We start from the raw sequence: 22,125 nt of genomic DNA on the forward strand, positions 1-22,125 counted from the left end.
ATTCAGGTAGTTTTTTATTTAGTTTTTCAAATTAAGATTGTGACGTATGGGGGCTCCCAAGTGGTACATCCGGTAAAGGCAGTCTGCATGGAGAGCAGGATGCTCCCTATACCCTGGACGTCGCCCATTCGAGTCCAAGCTGTTCCACTTCCGACCATGGATGGGAGCTCCCAAGGGGCGGTGCACAATTGGCCGAGCGCCGGGGGGGGGGGGGCAAGGTCAGCCAGGGTGTCACCGGCGACCCCTGTAGACTGGCCGGGCGCCTGCAGGCTTGCCAGTAAGCTGCACAAAGCTAGGTTGTCCTCCAACACTGTAGATCTGGGTTGGCGGCATGGCAGGCCTGCAGAATGAAAAGAAGTGGTCGTCTCACGGCACACGCTTCGGAGGACAACGTATGTTCATCTTCACCACTCCCGAGTCAGCGTAGGGGTGGTAGCGGTGAGCTCAAATTGGGAGAAAAACGGGGTAAAATCAATTGCTAAATTATATTAAAATAAATAAATAAAAAGATTGTGACATATTTGTATATGCACAAAATTAGATGGATACAGTACACATTATGTAGCTCTTAAATAGGGCTTGTTTTTAATTAGTGATGCCAGTTTTTGGGTGTATAGTATTTGGTTGTAACTTCAATAAAAACATCTTTAATGTAGAACTTTTTATTATTAAGATCATTATTATTACAGGAGCCAACCTCAACGGGGGGATTTGAGTTCTTTAGGCATCGAAGTATCAGCTTCTCTCAATCGGCAGAGAGCTTCGCAGCCTGGAAGTTCAGCCTTCAGAAGACACTAAGCATGCCTTCAGGACCGTCTGCCAAAAGGTGCCATTTCAAAACTGCAGTTTTCTACAGTAAAATAAGATTAAAAACTAGAAGCTTTTTGATTTATGTATGACACTGTTGTCCCAGTCATCTAAACAGAGTGTGAGTAGAATGATGTGTGATGGATCTATTATTTATTAAGTGTACAACTCTTGTTGACCATTCCGATTGAGCTCCAGATCAATAGGTGGCCAGCATTGGAAAGGCATGGCTGACGAGCAATAAATCAATTGTCAACAGTTTGCCTTGCTGTAAAAAGGGTATCGTACAAATTAATCTACCAGCATTGCTTCAAATCATGTTTGCCCCATGTTCTTCTGTGCCACCAATCTATTAAACCAGTGTTTCTCAACCTTTTTCGTAACAACGCCTCCTAGGATCAGCTGAGTTTAGTCATTGCCCCCTTGCCACAGAAAATAAATAAATAAGAATTATTGCCTTTTAACAATGCCATTTAATTAACATCACTTCACTTAATCCCACTAATTCCGAGAATTACAGAGAAATAATTCTTAAAACAAAAATAATGAAACCACAGTCACTGGTATAATCAACATATAGATACATGCTTACTCTTATGGTATCTTGCCAATATATCTTCTGTGCTTGCGCCATGCTGTGAATAGCAATAGAGATAGAACCAGTTCCTTTGAAATCGGGTACCCAGTTCCTGCTTTAGAACCGACGAACTGGATACAAATATCAGGGATCCGGTTGTAGCATTACTATTATGTTTTTAATAAAAGTGATTATTAAAAAATTAATTACTGTCAAAAGTACATTTGCTAACTATAATTGACATGTTCACATTTAGAAAAAAAAAATTATTACAGCAAACGGGGGTTTTAATTATTATTTTTTTAATTACATGTATTTCCCTGGAGAATAATTCAGTCTCACTTTTACATGAAGTAATGAAAACGCTTTGGGGAAAGTAAATCTTCTGCACCTCGAGGAGATCATTCACAAGACAACCCCAAGCCAAACACAAATGTCTAAAAAAGTAATTTATCCCCAAGCCAATGGGGTCGTATTTTGGCTTGGGATCCTAACATACACTGACCTGTTTGCACATACCATGTGACTATATATTTTTTTAATTGTAAGCTTTGTGAAATTTGCAATTAACAAGGTTCATATACGAGGAGACAATGGTTTTCTCTGTTGTAATAAAACAAGAAGCCTGGCTCGGACATGTAGCTCATTGTGAAGTTCGTGTCTAGCTTACCTCGCCTTCTGTTGTAAATGTTTAAGTTGTAAAATGTTTTTAACTCACTTAAGACTTTTTATTGTTGATACATAGTTATTATTGTAATGCTGCTGCACTATGGAATACTTGAAAATGAGCAGTTTAAATAGCTTTCTATTAGCCTGGCCTATGTGTAGGGGATCATTCTCTCTATTTTCTTGCCCACAGGTGGAGTAAAGAGAGTGAATGTGCTGAGAACATGTACATTGACATGATGCTATGGCGACATGCACGAAGGCTGCTGGAGGAAGTCCGGCTAAAGGACCTTGGCTGCTTTTCCGCCCAGCTGGGCTTTGAGCTGATTGGCTGGCTGTGTAAAGAACGGACCCGGGCTGCCCGCGTCGATGACTTTGTGATGGCTTTGAAAAGGCTTCACGAAGACTTCCTCTGGCCCTTTCCAGTCATTCCAGCCAGCTCTTTAAACTCCCCGTTCAGAAACAGCAGATACAGAACAGGTAAAGGGGCACATAACTGATATAACACATTCATGGGATCATAGGAATTAAATAAAATTATACCTTCAGGTTCTTCAATTTTAACACTGTTTTTTACAGAAAACACAGTTGTTGCCACAGCATTCTCTTACTTAGAGAATGGCAATAAACAGAATTTGATTGTAGTGACATTAAAGAAACAGCCTTTGTTTTCTTTGTAAGCTGTTGGAGGCCGCTTGATGAAATCACAATCGGCAGATAGCCTGATAAACAATGAGATGGACACCGGTGCCTCCAACACCCCTCGCAGCCACAGCTGGATGGACAGCCTGAACTCTGCCTCGAGAGAGATGGACACCGCCTCGTCACATGGAGCGCTCACACAGGATGCCTTCCTCTCGCCCCTCCTCAACAAAGGTGGGCATTTGGATCACGCATTTGGAGGCTACCTTCATACTTCTAGAATTGATGATCATTTTGTACCACCCTACTTCAATAACTAAGGGTTACTTATTTTTCTAACGAGACAACAATCCAAGTTGTTTGCAAGTGAGTACTGTAGTTATACAGAAACAGTTGTTTAATCCAGTGTCTCTGCATATCAGCATCCTCTATAATTCGTCAGGATTGTTTGGTTCTGCCAGAATTAATGGTGTAACCCCTCTACAAAGCGGAACCTGTGTAAAATACACTAGACTGATAAGTATTACAGGGTTTTGAAAGTTTTAGGTGTGCTAAAGTACCATTTATTGTGTAAGCAGTCATTTGGATCTTTCACAAAATTGCACATTTGTGTTGCCTAGACTAAAAAGAGTTTCACAGAGCTGACACAGTGCTTTCAGAAACCTTGTGTTAAATCACTGGGTTTCCGCACCTCTGCAGGTGACGATTGCAGCATTGGCTCCGCAACAGACCTGACGGAGACCAGCTCCATGGTGGATGGAGACTGGACGATGGTAGACGAGAATTTCTCCACCCTGAGTCTGACACAGTCTGAGCTGGAACATCTCTCCATGGAACTGGCAAACAAGGGACCTCATAAGTCAAAGGTGCAGCTGAGGTGAGTCCACCAGGACCACATGGCAGTCTTGTGCTGATCATTGTTGAGGTTAAGCCTCTTTGCTTGTCACAGTTGCCTGGTCTGTGAAGTTTAGTATCTAATACAATTATAGAGGTTATACTACAAACACCACCTGCATAGACCAATAGTCACCATTCTCCTTATATATATATTATATATATATATATATATATATATATATTTATTTCCTTGTTCAGATTTGGACAGTCCCCTGAGTGGTTGTTATAGAGGGTTGACAAATGTAACACTGTTGAAGATATTTTCAAAGGAAGTGGATGCCTACTCCATTTTTTATAGTTTAACCAGTGTATTGACTTAAAAGCAACTGTTTGAGCCACCAGCACGGGGCAGAGGGAATCTCTTTTATTTAAATAGTTTTCTTAAACAAAATATATTAAAGTTTATTTGATTAATCTTTTTATTTTATTTTTTTTAACCCACCCCTGCCTCCAGTGCCTAAGGCATTTTTAGCACAAGTTGTGGTTAATATCTGAATCTGGAGGTATATGGAGCTATTTTTCTGTTCATGTCATACTTTTTTTTTTAATTTGTATCCAACACAGAGAAGGTTTTGTTCAGTTGTGTAGGACACTGCTTATGTATATGGAGGTATCTGTCTGTGACATTTCTCCATGTGGATGCAGATCATTGTGATTAACTGTCATGATACTCATAGCTCTTTTGTACTTTGTACTTGTAAGTTTCAACCCCACATGGCTCTACCTGTGATCAGTTCTGTTTATGTGGTTTACAGGTACTTGTTGCACGTCTTCACTGAGGCAGGCTGTCCGGAGTGGTGCGTCATCATAAGCATCATTATGCGAGAGGCGTCTGTGATCAGTCAGGTGGTCAGTTGTCTCCAGTCTGCAGAAGTCCCAGTTGACACTGTACTGAATATCAAGAACGGCCTAATGGCAGTGGACGCATGGGCATCAACAGACTGGTAAGACAGTCTTCTGCTGATTTTTATAGGATCATTTTATTTCTAAAGGAACTGATAACGTTTTTGGAGCCTGGTAGTGAGAAACGGTTGTAAATGCAGTTGTCATGGGCACTGATAATGATGAAAAATATTGGAAGGCTTCTTTTAAAATAAGCAAGAAGCTTTCCAGAAAACATGGAAAATGCCCTTGAAATCTAAAGAGATAATACAATATAAATAAATAACAGTGGCTTTTGATTAATGGCAAAGAGAACCAAAATGCACTAAATGAATACGAATAAAATTAGGAATTTGCTGGTTTGTCCGTCTGTATTGAATCCTATGTAGTCCCACGTGGAATTTTGCTAATTTGTAAATTGCATCAATTTGAGCCAACTTTAAACAAGTGCAATCTTTCGTATGTTGTAACGTTGTGATAAGTCATCATAGTTAATAAAATAATAATGTGAAAAAATTATGTAAAGTAGGAAAATTACCTTAAAATTAGCAAATTCACACAAGTGGGCCTACATGTTATTCAATACACATGGAGTGAAAAAAAAATAAATGATATAATAGACAAGTTCATTTCTGAAATTTTGCTTGTCTCAAACTGTAATTCTCACAGGCAACCCTGCCTCACTAGGCTTGTACAGCCTCAACACTTCTCTTTCTCTGCTGCTAAACAGGAAAAGGAGGCAGAATTTGACTGCAAATCTGTTTTTCTTGTTTTTCTTAATTTGTTAAACCCTCACCTATTGGTCAGACTCTCAATAAACATTTCAATACTTTTTTTTTTTTTTTTTTTTTAAGGCACAAACGTGCAGAAGCCTCAGTAGGTGTGCATTGGCAGCAATGTCCACTGTTCAATGGATGCCGCAAAGCGCTGTCAGGAGCAATGGGGCTCAGTTGAAGAGCTTCTCCAAGTGCTTGTCCAGTATGAATGAGTTTAAGAGCCTTGTCCTTTCAGACTGGTTTAGTGAAGCTGTAACACTCTATTTATGGTTGTTTATTTGCTTGCTTTCAGCCTGGGATACAAGCCTTTCCTCAACCTGATCCGACCGCAGCTTCAGAAGCTAGTGGAGGTGACCCCAGAGCAGGTGCAGCCTGAAGCTTTCCAACCAACCGGCACCTCAAAGCTGGTAGAGCCTGTCTGTCCTTGGCCAGACGACAGCCGGGGGGGCCCTGCAAGCCACAACACCAGCGTGCAGAGTGAGGAGGGCAGCGGTGCCAGCCGGCTAGAGGAGGACAGCCCTGGGGAAGAACAAGAGGAGCAGCCTTTAGAGGAGGGCACATACGACTGCACTCTGTCATAATAGGAGAGTGTGGCGGGTGGGGGCACACACAGTATTAATCAGTGGTGTAGCTGGGCATTCGCCAATCCGTGCAACCTATGAGGCCCCAACAAAGACATTGGCCCTTTTTTTGTTTTAAATAAAATAGAATCAGAAGTATTGCATTTCTTCTTTTTTTATTAAAAAAAAAAATAATAATAATGAATTAGTGTGGCTTTCCCAGATTTGTGAATATTAATTTAACACAAAGAGAAGATTTGAATACCTGCCATTGTAAGCAAAACACTTAGGGGTGAAAAGATGGCCACCAAGATTTTAGGTTGGCTACCAAGCATCTAAATGTGATTGTTGGGTTAAACAGCCACCAAACTTGGATTAAATGTTGACAGTAAAGTTTTTAAACAATTGAATCAGAGCAAAGATCAACTTACCCTAAAATAAAAACATTTACATTATGTTTTAAACTGTGATAAAGACATACGCTTCAGTCAATGCATTCATATATGTTTTAAGAATAGTTTGTTATATTTAATTTGATTCATTTATAATGAAATTAGAATCATATGAAAAACAAATGTAAAACTATACATAACTGAATTTAAATAAGAAATAACCAAAGTGCATAAGGCATATAAGGCTGAACCTGTCTCATGATTGCCCAATTCTTGGTGTGCTGCATTTCTTAATATGATAATCATATCATATAGAAGAAGTGTTTTAACTGGTGCTGATGTTGAGCGAGTGTGAGGGTTTTTGTTTTTTTTTTTTTTTTTTTTTTTTTTTTTTTTTTTTTTGCAGTAACCGGTGATAATCATTTTTAAGGAAATGTTTTCATCTGTTGCACATTGGAGTTGAAACACAGACACCTGAGATGTTCATTACCTAGGATGGCTGAAAGCTTACATATGGGCCCAGTGGAACTGCATTATAAAACATCTGCCTTACACAGGGGAACAAACTCTGGTGTTCCCCATCCCACCAGCCTCACCACAAACAACTAGAAGCACTTGTAGAAGATGAATACGTGCATTCTTTTATACACAACAACAGGAACGAAATGCTAATCAAATGGGGTTTGGGGAACAGGTCTTCCACTCTGGGGATACTGCATGCATAAGGCAGTGTGATATAATGTCATCAGCATAAACTGGTCATTTCTCAAATATTTTACGTTCAGCAAGTGGTAGTTATTTCCTGACCCCCTTGACAGTATTGCAGGCACAGGATTAATTTAAGTGTTTTTTTTTTTTTTTTTTTTTTAAACCACTGATTGTCTCAACCACCGTGGCTACACAGTTCTGCTTGGGAAACCAATACTAAATGAGGGGAGGGAAGTTTGAAAGCAGAGTTGAGTAGCAGTCAAATCTGGGTTTTGTTGTTTTTATCTGCTAACTCAGAATGAATCTCTTGTCTTAGTCTAAGTATTTTGTATTAAAAGCCTATTGTACCTTATTGTGAATACTGTTGTATAAAGGAACCTTTTCAAGTTGCTGACTGCAGCACTTGTGTGAATATTGAACCGTACATTTTTGCTTGCATGAATGTGGTATGTCTTTTATATCACTTACAGTAGCTGTAGGCTCAGCAGAAAAAACACTGATGATGAACAAGTCTTAACTATCATGAAAGTGACAAAGAACAAGGGATGAGAAAATGGGCTGAACTGTACTGTTCTCCAGAGAACTTGGGACAAGGAGACCGCTGCAGAAGTTCTCCTTAAAAAATGTTTGAAAAATATTTATGCTGAACACAGTTAAAGAACCAGTCCAGTTCATTCAACTATCAATGCTCAATGTTCATTCCAAGCTCTTGGCTAGCTATTATTGTCCTCATCAAGCAGAAATTATTTATTTTCAGCTCTTATTTATTGCTCTTGAGCATTTGTACTTGGAGTGCAACTGCATCTCATGAATGTAAATAGTATACAAAAAAATCATGTACTCTTATATCCTAACATCTTCATTAATATGTAGTAATGTAAAAGGATGCACACTAAAGTGAGAAAAAAAAATAATTTCAGTGTATTTTACTAAAGAAATCTCATTGTATACATGTATTTAAAAAAAGAGAACATTTATTTTCATCCTCATCATGTTCTGTACTTCTAGACCAAATGTGCATTCAAGACAAAGTATTTTAGAAGTATCATATCTTTTTTCATGTATTCTAATAGTTTCTACCGACAGCAGTATTACAGCATACATTTGTAAAGGTGCAATTTAAATAAAATAATGCATAAATGTTACTTATTTTATACAAGAATGGGGTGGTCTATTTTTATAGAGCTGTACTGTATACAGTTTTCTCTTTTGTTTTCTTTATATGGAGGTGGTACCACAGGGTTGTGACGACAATGGACGGAAACGATTAGATTGAGGTGAGTATCTAAATACTTTTATCAGTATACAGACATACTTATATATATTATATATATATATATATATATATATATATATATATATATATATATATATATATATATATATATATATATATATATATATTTTTTTTTTTTTTTTTTTTTTTTTTTTTTTTTTAATTCGAGCTATTCTTTTTTTTCTGGCTAAGACCGATTCTGTCTATTCAGGACCTGTTGGTACCTTACTGCCCGTGATCTGTGCAGTGTCTCTGAGGGATATAGCTATCAGCAGTTTGTTTTTATTACTGCTAGGCTGTGTTATTGCAGTTTTATTTCATTATTTTATTGTGCGGACCAAAGAAAATACGTGATGAATTTTGACTCACTCGGACTGTTTTTCAAAAAAGTTTTTAACCGATTTACTTTGGTAGATAAACCAAGCCATTGTGGTTTTGAATGGGTGATTGTAAAGCCACTTCTGATTGGTTGCTAGTGTTTCCACAGCAGCATCTCAGTGGCCAGCTGAATCACCCCAGGAACCCTAAGATAAAGTGTGGTTCCATTGTCCATAAGGATAATTTGGGTGAAAGCACTCAAACCTATCCTCCTGTCATGTACCTTGGCATTAAAAGAAACTATAAATTGTAAGCTTTTTTTAATTCACTTAATGGGGTGTATTTTAATAATTTGTATAGTGGTGCCCGTATATACACTTTAATTCTATATACGAAATACAATTGTATGGGATGTACAGCAGATACCTGTTGAAAGGTTCAGCAATATGTGAAATACACTGTTCTCCGGGTGAGAAGTGAAAACTGAACGCAAAGGAAGTTCCTCCTACACGTCAGTTCATCCTCAGAAAATTAAAAAACAACTTTTAACATGGAAAATAACATTCTTTTTGTATTCCAGGAGTTGTAAAACATTCTGTTGTCGTGGTGATAATGAAATTCTAAGTGTTAGAAATATTGTATTCGTTTTTTTAAATTACAGCTTGTAAATAGGCCTATGCAAGAGTGATCTATAAATAAATTAAAAATAGACATAATGTGTCAATATTGAGTCCATGGGTTACAGAAATAACAGTAGAATACATAGAAATAACAGTAAAGTGAACTGACCTATTCGATGAACTTTCTTAAACTTCCATTTCTAATTCTCCCCCCAAAGATGAGACCTTTGTGTCTTGAAAGCTCATGTATTTTAACAATATTCAGCTGATGCTGTTAAAAGGAATCACTTAGTAAAAATGTAAATAGTGAAAGGGTTTCTTTCAACCGAGTAACATTATGAAAGCCAGGGCACAAAAATTAAGATCTTCCGCTGTTTCGTTCATTAAAATGGACCCTGACGTCTCAAGTCTTTGCTGTAACTGAGAATAACAGTTTCCAGAGATGGGAAAGGTATTGATTTTCAAACTTGTTACCAAAAAACTTCATATGCAGGTCTTTTGAATGACCTTGATTACAATGTGCAGGTGTGTTAAATTGTGTTAAGTATTCAGCTGAAGATCAGCCCAAAGGTTTTTCCTTCTGTTGAACAAATTGCATTTTCCATTTCATTTCATGGTAAAATAACTTAATCAAGGTGAAATTAGAAAGTCATTTCAGGTGTTGATTAGCCATTAGGCTTCGCACACCTGTTTGTGATGCATAAACATTCAGGTTAGCGGAGTATAAATGCTGAATGCAATGTTGTGTATAGTTTTTGTCTCTGTACTATTACTTTTTTTTATTGGTTTTCTGTACATAAACAGTAAATTATTAAAAAAATAAAAAAAGTCTTTTTGTGTTTTGTGTTTTAGCATAGAGGCCATTTGAATAAAACAAAATGGAACCTTTCTTGAAGCATTAGTACCGTCTGTTTTTGTGCAGTGGATTTATGTTATTTAGACATGATTGGAAGACATAACTGTTAATCTTGTGGTTAAAACATTTTATTTTAGCTGCATTATCAACTTTTTTCCATACGTTAATTAATCTTTATTTTATATAGCACCTTTCATAGTGGACCACCATTACAAAGCGCTTTACAAGATAGTGAGGAACAATGCATAATACATTAAATACAATGAAATGCAGGGCATAGTACATTGAATGCAAACAGTAAAAAAAAAAATCAAATACATTAAATACAACATTGTGGATGCCTTTGTCATACAGAATCTTACGAATAAATAAGTGAAAAACCTGAACTAGCAATTTAGACAACAGCTAAGGCTTAAAGAGCACTAAAAGCAAGATAGAACAAGTGGGTCTTGAGAGTTGATTTGAAGCGCGCGACTGTGGGAGCTACACCCACTAAAGCTGGGAGAGAGTTCCAGAGAGTCGGAGCCATGAATCTAAAAGAGCGCTCTCCGAGTGTGGTGAACTTTTGCTTGGGTATAACAAGCAAGTCAGAGTCAGAGGACCTCAGCTTGCGTGCAGGGACATAGCGGGTCAGCAGGTTGGAGAGATACTCTGGACCTGTGTGATGAAGGGCCTTGACTTTATAGGGAGCCAGTGCAGCTGGGCAAGACGGGGTAATGTGACATCATTCCTCATCCACTGAAAATATTATGTTTTCATGTTAGTATTTCAATTTTTTTTTTAATAGTCGCCAATCTTTTTTTTATTATTATTTTCTCCGAATTTAGAATATCCAATTATTATTTAAACTCGGCTCACCACTACCACCCCTGCGCTGACTCAGGAGCGGCGAAGAGGAACACACGCTGTCCTCCGAAGCGTGTGGCGTAAGCTGGCTGCTGTAGGCTCACAATGCAGCCACCTCTGAGCTACAGCATCGGAGGACAACGCAGCTCCGGACAGCTAACAAGCCAGACTACAGGGGTCGCTGGTGCATGGTGAGCCGATAACACCCTGGCCAGCCTAATCAAAATATTGTGTATTTCCTAGAAAATAGTATCAGGAAAATATTGAATAATAGACAAAAATCTGGTATAAATCAGTAAAAACCGACACCCACTTAAATTAAAATCCAGAAATTTTTCAGTTAAAATTCAGTACAAGCTGGTGTTGGAAAACGTGGATCGAGAATTGATTAGCAGTTTGCTATGCATGTGGACTGGCAGAGCTATACTGGTGTTCTTTTCTGAAAAGAGACTAATATTGCAGATAGCAGACTGGTTCAAATTGCATGTACTGCTAACAATTGATAGAGCCCTTGTGTCTACAAGCTTCTTGCCCAGCATGGACTGCAAGCTATAACAATGCTGTGGACCAGAAGGGGCCAGGCTCTAAGACTTTTGGAATGCAAAGCATAAAGGGGCTAAAAGGCTCCCAGGGACTGCCGTTGGACCCAAAGGTTCTCAGGAAGAATAAGAGATAATGTCACTGGACTCAAAGTGTCTCAAGCAATACGGAGAAATAGGAACAAGGAAGATGACAAAAACCAGATGTATGGACCTTTTGGGCACCAGGGGTCTGAAGAATGCACTGAATTCAGAGGTCGTCACACTAGACTACACACACAGACACACACACATCGACCCGGTGCAAGTCATTGTACAGCCTGTATGACATGGAGAAACTAGGTTTGGCTGAATTTCCTCCCGTAGAAGCTGCAATTGCCTCTCTGGTGCAGGTGCTTTAACTAGCTCTCCTGACCAAGGACACTACCTGCCCTAACAGAAAGCATTCCGAAGTGGGCTTACTCAGCTGGTGTATTCACTACAAGGCTGGGTAACTATAATAGTATATTGGTAGCTTACCAGACATAGGCTCCGGAACCTGGTGAATTTTACTGGTGTTGAGACTTACAATGGTCATGTGACACACCACCACCAAAAAAAATAAAACATTACAGCGCATTATAGGATGACAACCAGGATACTCATAAAATGCAAACTACACACCATATCTAATTTAAATCCACATATCCATGTTAGTCAAAAAATATACCTCTATGACAAAACTGAATGATGCATAGTATTTTACAGCAATTAACAAAATATTAACCCTGCATGTAAATGATATAATTCAATAATTCTTCCAGTATTTACAGTGTCATTTCTGTCTTTGTGTATGCTCAGCAAAGCCACTGCATTTGAAATTGTCTGGTGTATACTCTGCCTTAGATAGGTCTTCAGCCGTCGCAAAGCCAAAAATGAACGTTCAGCTGTGCACGAAGTCATTGGAACAGTGAAATATAGTTTCAGCACTGTCTTTACATCTGGCAAGTATTTTAGTAAAAAGGAAATTGTTGAATATGTTTCCAAGCCTGGTCAGCTTGGTGACATGCTTTATGTTTTTCCCCACATTGAGCATTGTACGTCTTGACAGCATTACCTAGCATTGCTAGTTGTTGTGGAAGTTTGCAGGTAGTGGTCTCTTAGTTTCTCGACTGCATTTTGCTGTTGCTCAGTTTCAGTATCCACTTCCTTGTCATTTGCAAAACTTAGCTGTACGTTTTCTATATTCTACAGAACATTTAGGTCTTCGTAGACAAACCTATGTTCCAGCTCGCCATTGATAACATTAATATATTCGTAATAATACCTGCAGGAAACGTCAGCAGCACTATGTAAAATGGCTTGAGTTCCTATTTTGTCCAAACATTTTGACAGGCGGTGTTGTTTTGGTTCTATTACAGGTATTTCCATGCACTTAGTCAAGTCTTCAGCTTTGTTCCAAAATACACCAAAGTCCTGTCTCAGCTTATCTAACTGAAAGTCTACTAGCTGCCTGGCTGTCATGGCATCCATAGATTGGGCCTGGATGGCCCTTTAAACAGTGTATGTTACTTGAAATACAGTCTGTGACAAAAGCAAGTCAAAAAGAGTTGAACAATTTTTAAGGTTTAATTGTATACCTCTGACTTTTGCAGATAAGTTTTTTCTATTATTGTCAACAAACAGTTGCTGGTAAAATGCTGTAATTCTTCAATACCGACGATACAGACCCTGATTTTGCCATCCATCTCATTGCACAGATTGGCTTTATAGATTTAACACCAGTGTTTGGTTCAGCTAATTCCTTTTGCATGTTGTCAAATACATTCAAACGCCTTGGAGACAATTTGATAGGATTGTAAATTTCTTTACGTAGACTGAGTGCATCTTGAATTGGTTTGGAAGCAAAAGCCACGTCTTGTACACAAAGCTGCAAGTTGTGATTCTGACAGTAAACACTGAAGGCATTGGGAACATTTTCTTTAATGTGCCCGCTCATATTCGCAGCACCATCATAGGCCTGCTCACGACAGTTTTTAATGTCTAAATTGCATCTGATCAGTACATCTTCAATAGCTGAAGTCAGCGAGGAAGCGCTTGTTTCAGGCACATCAATAAAACCAATGAAATCTTCTTTAATTTCAAATTCATCATTAAAATAATGCAAGCAAATTGCAAGCTGCTCATGGCCAGGAATGTCTTGAGTTTCGTCAGCTATGATTGAGAAAAAATCACTGAACGACTGCACTTCCTGAATCAGATCCCTGAGGACCTCATTGCCTACTAATGAATGTAGCTCATGAATTGTTTCATGACACAGATATGTTATCTTGTTATCTTGTATTGTTTCAGAGATTCGTCATCCTCAGCTTTTAGTAACAGAAACTGCTTAAATTGCTTTCCACATCATCATGCCTACAGATAGGCATTCCTTGCCTTGCTATGGTTTTTATAGTTGTGATAGTTTTCAAGAGTCCACCGTTTAACTCATTACTCATTTGTTCTGCTACGCTCGGATGTTCTCTACATTCTGTCGCGTAGTTCGGAAAATGTCCGAATCTAGCTGACCAAATATACATTGCATGTCTGTGTGGTTTACTACCTTCATGAGCAAAGAAAGTTTCTCTTGCACAGTTGCACCCACAAACTCCACCAGTATAAAATGAACCATCGTCTTTCACACCAACTGACATTTTACTTCTACTCACCCAGCTACACTGAAAAAAGAACACTTTTAGTCGCTCAAAACAAAATGACAACCACTTAAACTCACCAAGCCACTTTGGGTCAAAGTAGCATGCTTGCAGCTTCAATTTTTCCATACATCTTTTTAGTTTTTGATTAGTCAGATTTTTTGTAATTTACAATTTGGATCTTCGCTATCTCCATCACCAGTTTTTGTACACTCAATGTTTTTGCTTTACTGTGAAGACTGCCTGTCTCTCTACTGCCATTAAATCCTTTTCCTGTGGTTCTATTGACCACTATTTTCTTGTCTGCAATTTATTTAACACAAAAGAGGCATTACTTTTGGTGGTGATACTGGATATGATAGCACCACCAGAATGTCACTACTGGTGCTGTAGCTTTGATAGCTGCAAGACGACAGCTTTGTCTTTCCCCCGTTACAACAGGACATACCTTTGGCCCTGCGGTGGATGAGATCCTGCAGCGCTCTCACCGTGCACGGGAGTCTCACCATGCATGTCAGTCCTGCACCCGCAGCTTCAGAGACCAGCACAGCCTGCTGCAACTACAGCCAGAGGGGATTTTCATAGCCGGCCCGTGGCTGTCCACCACAAGCAGCAGAAGCAAAGACCTCAGGCTAAGCTACAAGCCCAACAGCAGCAATAGAGCCTTGCTGACACAAGCCCAGGGCCCCTTTTCAGGGAGCCACCTGGAGTATTGGCGTCAGTGCTTATTACTGTACAGACGGGCTATTCTCTCCAATTCAAGCTCGGTCCCCTTTCCCATTCAGTGCGTGATTACAATGGTAGTTATGGATCTGCCAGACGCTGCAGAACTGTCTCGGAAGGTGGCAGTTCTGCTACAAAAGTGGTTTATTTGCACGGTACACCCTCTACACTTGATGGAAGGGTTCTACTCCACGTACTTCCTAGTGCCCAAGCAGGCTGGTGGCCTCAGACCAATCCTCGACCTATGACAGGTCAACTTGTATCTGAGTCGATGGAGGTTCAGAATGTTGACCATGTGACAGCTGTTGCAGTCAATCTGACCAGGCGGCTGGTTCACCATGGTGGACATCAATGACGCGTATTTCCACATCCCCAATAAGACAAGGGCATAAGAGGTACTTGCGGGTCACTTCTCAAGGAACAGATTACAAGTTCTGTGTACTGCCATTTGGCCCCTCTCTAGATCCCCATTTCTTTTCGAAGTGCACGGAGGCTATTCTGGCCCCATTGAGAGTATCAATTACCTGGACGAGTGGCTCATTTGTGCCCAGTCTCCAGCGTAGGCAGAGGAACACATGGAGCCACATCGGTTGGGCCTGTCAGTGAATCGTGCAAAGAGCCAGCTCACACCTTTGCAGACAACTTCCTACCTAATAGTACAATTGGACTCCAGGTCCATGCTGTCCATGCTGTCAGATGACAGTGCAGACAACAGCCACCTGTTTGAAGCTTTTTCAGCTCAGTACAGCCTTATAGTAGTGACATTTCAGAGACTCTTGGGCTTGATGGCAGCAGCTTCTTAGACCCTTCCTTTGGGTCTCCTCCACATACGCCCTCTCGAAGCCTGGTTCAATAGCAGGAGTTTTCACCCCTGTCTGTGAGAATGCATTCTGGTCTAGGTACCCATGTTAAGCCAATGTATTTGCTATTATAGCTTTATGCAAGTTGTCATCTGCAAGGCAGACCACTGGGCACTGTAATGTCTCCCTCCAGGTATTTCTATTACAAGGTTCCAGGTTTTGAACCAAGAGGATTTGTAGCCTTGTAGTTATTCAGTTTTAGTTCATCCTTTTTGATAGTTTGTGCTACGAATCCACAGAAAACTGTTGATTCGTCAACGAAACCACTGTCTGAACAATTAGAATGCAACAATTATTTCAACAATTAGCTAAGTATATAGTATTACACATATCAAAAGTAACACTTAGAAAAGGGCTTGCGATTTCAGTTTAGTATTTCATATCGTTTGCTAAAAGTAATACAATTTACATTAACATAATGTAAAAGAAAGTTTTCATAATTACAAATTCATTTCCACATAAATACCCCCGGTTCTAATTTTTATTTCACATATCTTCTAGACAGGTTCAGGAACAACACCAATTTCATCATCACTTAATAAATCTCCATCAATTACATGGACATTAGATTTAAACTCAGCTTTTGCATTTCTTTTGTTTAACCATTGTTCAAACAAGCAAGCTGAAAACCAATTTGCTTTAGGTTCGGCACAACGATCAATAACGTTACACTCCGTTTCTGTTTTATTCATGATGTCCACTCTTCATAAGGAAACAGTTCAAACTTGTGTTGAAATAACAGAAAATAACATAACTTAATTCCAATAATTTTAAGAACAAGTAACTGCAAAATTAATAACCTTTTTCTATCTTTTTACAAAACTGTCGTTTTGTTTCTTTCATTTGAACAGACATTTTTATATGTTCTCAGTAACCAACTGAACTCTTTACTATGAGAGTACAAAGTCAGAATTTGGGCTTTTTTCCCTGATGCAAATGTTTTCCCCCTGCTTTTGGAAATGTTGTCTTGTGTATATACAGTGTAGCAGACTAGCTTTGGTTTGCATATGCAATCCAAATTTAGAGCTATAACAACCCTGAAATGATTCACTCCACTTCACGGACCAAGAAGACTTTTAATCCATGTAGTTTTTTCCACAGCAAGTGTTTTTTTTTTTATTTTTGTTTTTTATTATACGATACTACTACTTCTGGTTTTAGTCCCTCTTGTGATTGTCATTTGGAAAACTTCCACTCATTTTGAGTGGCTATCAGCTACCACCAAGAAATGATCTTTATTCTTTTCAGCAAAGTTTAAATGTATCCTCTGCCATACTTTGGTAGGCCATTTCCAGGGGTGTAGTGGGGCAACAACTGGCATCTAACATACCGCCATACAGGCTCCACAGCTCTGTACCTTCCACTCTATCTCCCTGTCCAGGCCCGGCCACCACATGCATCACAAGCTAGTCTCAAAGGTTTCCTTGTATCATAATGAATTAAAACTTTGTTGTTCAATAGCTGCTGCTTTCCTTTCACAAAAGCTGCATCACATTCCGGCATCCAACTCCATGGCACATCCTGCTTTAATGTAGTGGTCGCAGGATGGTTGACAATTTTGCCAGAAACTGTCCATAGTTCAAGAGACCCAAAAATCGTAACTCTGAATATATAAATATTGTTAGGCTTTAGTGCCTCTGTGATTGCTGCCACTTTTTCCAAGGCAGGATGCAAACCTTCAGCATCAATCAGGGGCCCCAGATACTCCACACTTTCTTGCATGAATTTAGATTTTGACAATCTCACCCACATCCTATCCTGCTCCAGTCTTCCCAGCACCTCCTCTAACATCTTCAAATGGCCCTCTTTGGAGCTTGCAGAACCAGAATATCATCTAGGAAACACATAATATGGTCTAAGCCCTGCAAAATCTGATCCATGACAGACTGAAAAATGGAAGGAGTAGTGGAAACATCATAAGAGAGGCGATGGTATCTGTATAATCCACAAAGTGTATTTATTGTTAAATACTTCTCTGAATTGTGTCCAGCTACAGTTGCTGGTAAGCATGTGAGAGGTCCAATTTGCTAAGTAAGATACTTCCAGCAAGTGTGGCAAATAAATCTTGTTTGGCAATGGATAAGTCTTTACTTCCACACAGATGTACATGGATTTATCTGATTTTGAAACCACGATTGGTGTAGCCCAATCGCTTCTATTTACCTTAGAAATGATGCCACTGCTTTCCAATCTAATCAATTCCTTCTCTACATTCCCCCTCAGTACATAAGGTACTGGTCTGTCTTTTTGAAAAATGGGCTTAGCTTCTGAGTGAACTCAAATCTTGGCATTGAATTCCTTAATGGTGCTGGGCCCCTCTTGAAATACTTTCTGGTGTCGCTTGACTACCTGTTTTATCGCTTTGTCCAATGACATCTCAGTGCTTTCCACAAAGAAAATACTAGCCCAGTTTAAGCAAATTTTACATCACCAATTTCTACCTAGCAATGCAGGCCTGTCCCTTTTTACAATTACTAAAGGCAAGGTAGCATGGGAACATTCACACGTACCAGCAATGGAATCTTCATTCCTGAGTAAGTTTTTAGCTGCAAGTTGGTCTTTTCCATGGGTAAATGAGATAGAGCGTGCTGACATGCAACTTCAGAAAAAATAGATACAGCTGCGCCTGTGTATAACTGCATATTCACATTTTTCCATCCAATCACACTTTCCCAGTAATGCTTTTTCCCTATCTAAAGCAGTGTAAACAGTGAACACCTGTGACAGGGTACCTCCACCCCTGGATGTATTTAGTTTATTTTGTATAGTTTGGGTTGTGTAGCAGAGGTGAGTTAAAGTGTATATTGGTATTTAGGTCTCTCATAAAATCCGGGAACATGAACCTCGTCTCAGAGGTAATTGCCAATACTGACCACTGTGTGGCATCCCAGCGCTATTAACATTTACTGTTACCACTGCATAGAATGCGTGTTAATAATAACATCACCCACCGTCCTTCTCCATACAGCTACAACTGGGCTTGGCAGATGGATGCAGGAGGTGGGTGAGAAGTCAGTTTCTTCTGGGGAAATCCATGCACATCTCCACTCCCCTGGCTGTGCTGTTGGATGATGTTAGCTCCACAGGGGTTCTGGAAGCGGACCCGCGGTTCCCCATCTATGCAAGCCCAGAATAGTTTCCCGCTGTTTGTCGGGGCTCTTGAGCCCGCAGTGGGGTGTCCAGGCTGACCGCAGTTCTGCTTCTTTCTTATCAACATCTACCGAATCTGTCCTCTTCTCTCTATTTATTCCGCCCATCCTGGTCCAAGATCGTACTCTCCAAATTGGACAACTGTAACACTCTCCTTGCTGGTCTCCCTGCTTCGGCTATCTGCCCCTTTCAGCTCATTTAAAATTTTGCTTCTCGTCTTGTATTCTCCCAACCTCACTACTCTCATGCCACTCCTCTGCTTCACACCCTCCACTGACAACCTATCTCTGCCCGCATTCAATTGAAAACCTTGTTCTTGCCTACCGCTCTCTTCAAAACACTGCCCCTCCTACCTCCAATCTGTCATGTCCCCCTACACCACCTCTCCACTACTGGCTGACTGATCATGCCTTCCCTTCACTCTCCAACCTGCTGCGCCCGCCCACTCTCTTCTCTAGCCCCTCTGTGGTGGAACCAGCTACCAGAGAACTCCCAAGACTGTTCAACCTCTCATTGCCTGCCACCACCTCCTCAGGACTCACATGTTTAGATTGCACTTGTTGATCTCTAATCCTAACTAGTTGCATCTTATATTGTATTTTAGTAGTATAATTTGCTTTTACTGTAAACTATACTGTATATAAATATTGCTTTGCTGGGTGATCACTCGAAATGGCTACATAGTGTAAAGCTCCGCTAAGATCAATCCCTGAACATAAAACACTTGAGTGGTGCCAAAATCCCTTAATTATCTACACTAGAGATAGGTTGCGATGCCAGTTGATCCTGAAGCGCACCCCCAAAGATCTACTTCTTGGACACAGAGAAATAAGCCGACATCTGAAGTCTCAACTACTGAGCGTAACATGGCGGCTGTATCGGAGAAGGGACCTGCTCCAGACATGACGACAACAACTGGGAGTACAGGTTTCTGAAACTGAAACTCGAACATCTGACCTGGAGGATCAGTTTCAAGTGAAAGGGCCTGTCATTCACTTGATAGTGCAGAAAACAGAGCAGATGCAGGAGAAAATTTCAGACCTCGAAGACATTAGGATCGTGGGGGTTCCAGAAAACGCTGAAAGACGTGATATGAAGAGCTTTCTGAACTCACTTCTACACGTAGGCCTGGGCCTAGACATTGACAACATGTTTGAAATCGAGCGAGGACAGAGATCACTAGGGACGAAACCCAGCTCAGAAGGACACCCTCAGCAAATCACAGTGCAAGGGAGACTGTGCTGCGGGTGGCCCAAGAGAAGAGGGGAGTAGAATGGCAAAACAACCATGTGTTTTTCTTCCAGGATTTGTGATGCTGAGGCGTAGGAAGTTTGATGAGGTAAAGCGATCACTACAGGAGAAGGGCATAAGATATGCAATGCTTTACCCAGCGATCATGAAAGTGTTAATGGCACCCAGCATCGGTTTTCATCTCCCGCGGACATTAGAAGCTTTCTTTGAGCTTTCGTACTATTAGCTGGTAATTTCACGTTTCGATGGAGACAGAGAACTATCCATAGTTTTGAGAGTAATGTTTTAAAATCTTCAATTTCTAACGCAGTTATGAAGGTGGGCATGTATGCAGGTATGTGTAGTCAGTATGCTCTGTTTATGTGTATGCATATACATGGATATGTACACCTAAATGAATCTGTATATATGCACTTCTGGTTTGCAGAAGTATTCACCCCTTGCAAAGCTTCACATTTTGTTGACACTTGAAAGTGTACTCCATGACACTTTCAAATTAGACTTTAAATGTAGAATCTACACAAACTACTCCACATTGATAAAGTTACAAACTGAATATAGAATATAAATAAGTAAGATTTACAGAGAAAAATAGATTAATCTCAGTTACATAAGTATTCAACCCCTTTGCTACTGCAGCCCTAAATCAGCTCAGTTGCAAATGATTTGTTTGAAAGGTCACAAAATTAGTGAAATGGTTTCAGCCTGTGTGTATTCAAAGTGGTTTATCTTGTAGATAATTTCCCTCAGGTATATAAAAACTTTTAAGCTGCAACTCACATATTGATCCAACAAAGCAACCATGAAGACCAAGGAGCTTTCAAAACAAGTCAGGGATAAAGTGGTAGAGAGGCATAGTGTAGGAGAATTTCAAAGGTGCTGATTATCCCTCTGGAAGATGCATCATACCATGCAGACACTACCCAGATCAGGTCACCCTCCCAAACTGAGCAGCCGGGCAAGTAGGAAACTGGTTCGGGATGTCACTCTGAAACCAACAATGACCTTGAGAGATCTGAAAAGTTCTGTGTCTGAAACGGGAGTCAGTGTTCACATCAACTATAGGCTGGTCCCTACACAAAGCTGGCCTTTATGGATGGGTGGCAAGAAAGAAGACATTACTCAAAAAGCATCATCTTAAAGCACGTCTGGAGCTTGCGAAAAAGCATGTAGATGATACTGCAGACATGTGAAAAAAGGTTTTTTGGTCATACAAGACAAACATGTAACTTTTAAGTCTAAATTCCAAGCGTTACATCTGGCGCAAGCCCAACACTACACATCACCCAGTCAACACCATCCCAACTGTCAAGAATGGTGGTGGCAGCATCTTGTTATGGGGATGCTTCTCTTCAGCAGGGACTGGGAAACTTGTCAAGATAGAGAAGAGAATGAATGGTGCAAAGTACAGGTGAATCCTTGAGGAAAACCTGTTTGAGTCAGCCAAGACAAACTTATCAGAACTGGAGCGATTTTTCAAAATTTCACCATCTTACTGTGCAAAGTTAGTAAAGATCTATCCAAAATGACTCATATCAGTAATTGCTGCAAAAGGTGCTTCTACCAAGTACTGACTTAAGGGAATGAATACTTATGCAACCAGTACATTTCATTTTGCACATTTTCTTTACAAGTTTTGCTGACATTTAACCTCCTCCTCATATAACAGTGTTCAGGTGAACCAAAAAAATGTGACATTATTGGTAGGGGATGCATACTTCTGCAAACCACTGTATATAGTTAGGTATATAATATTATAGCATGCATGGGGGTTGGGGTCAAGGCTGGTAGGGACACAATCAAATATGTGACATAAGCCAGATCCCAGCTCCTGCAAGGTCCCAGGTTTGCATCCCACCACCGCCTGTGAGAAGCCCGTCTGCGGAAACCGTGGTTCACCACATTGGTGTCAGGAAGTGGACGTAGGTGTCCCGGAATGCACTTGGAAGCCTGCAGCCTGGTGAGCAAGTCCGAGGGCGGACTTGAGGCTGGCAGGGGAGAGTGTAGCGTACACAGGGGTAGGGGTCCGGCCTGGTAGGGACGCAATCAAATATGAAGACATAAGCCCGATACCAGCTCCTGAAAGTGAGCCGTTGTTCTGAAAATC

The 22,125-nt window shown here is 40.1% G+C and overlaps 1 protein-coding gene across 1 annotated transcript in view; it reads left to right on the plus strand.

Moving 5' to 3' along the window:
• LOC121319801 (guanine nucleotide exchange factor subunit RIC1-like) overlaps nt 1–6,569 on the plus strand; it is a 117,056-nt gene extending 110,487 nt beyond the window's left edge. Inside the window, exons 20-26 of the mRNA XM_041257639.1 lie at nt 1–6; nt 690–826; nt 2,244–2,530; nt 2,732–2,926; nt 3,392–3,569; nt 4,345–4,533; nt 5,540–6,569. The exon at nt 1–6 is cut by the window's left edge and continues 153 nt beyond it. Coding sequence (XP_041113573.1) covers nt 1–6; nt 690–826; nt 2,244–2,530; nt 2,732–2,926; nt 3,392–3,569; nt 4,345–4,533; nt 5,540–5,828 — 1,281 coding nt within the window. The 3' untranslated portion in view covers nt 5,829–6,569. The remainder of the gene's footprint in view (nt 7–689; nt 827–2,243; nt 2,531–2,731; nt 2,927–3,391; nt 3,570–4,344; nt 4,534–5,539) is intronic.
• Nucleotides 6,570–22,125: the final 15,556 nt, after the last annotated feature.

This window comes from Polyodon spathula, chromosome 1, assembly GCF_017654505.1.
Source record: "Polyodon spathula isolate WHYD16114869_AA chromosome 1, ASM1765450v1, whole genome shotgun sequence".
In the NCBI taxonomy this organism is placed as follows: domain Eukaryota; kingdom Metazoa; phylum Chordata; class Actinopteri; order Acipenseriformes; family Polyodontidae; genus Polyodon; species Polyodon spathula.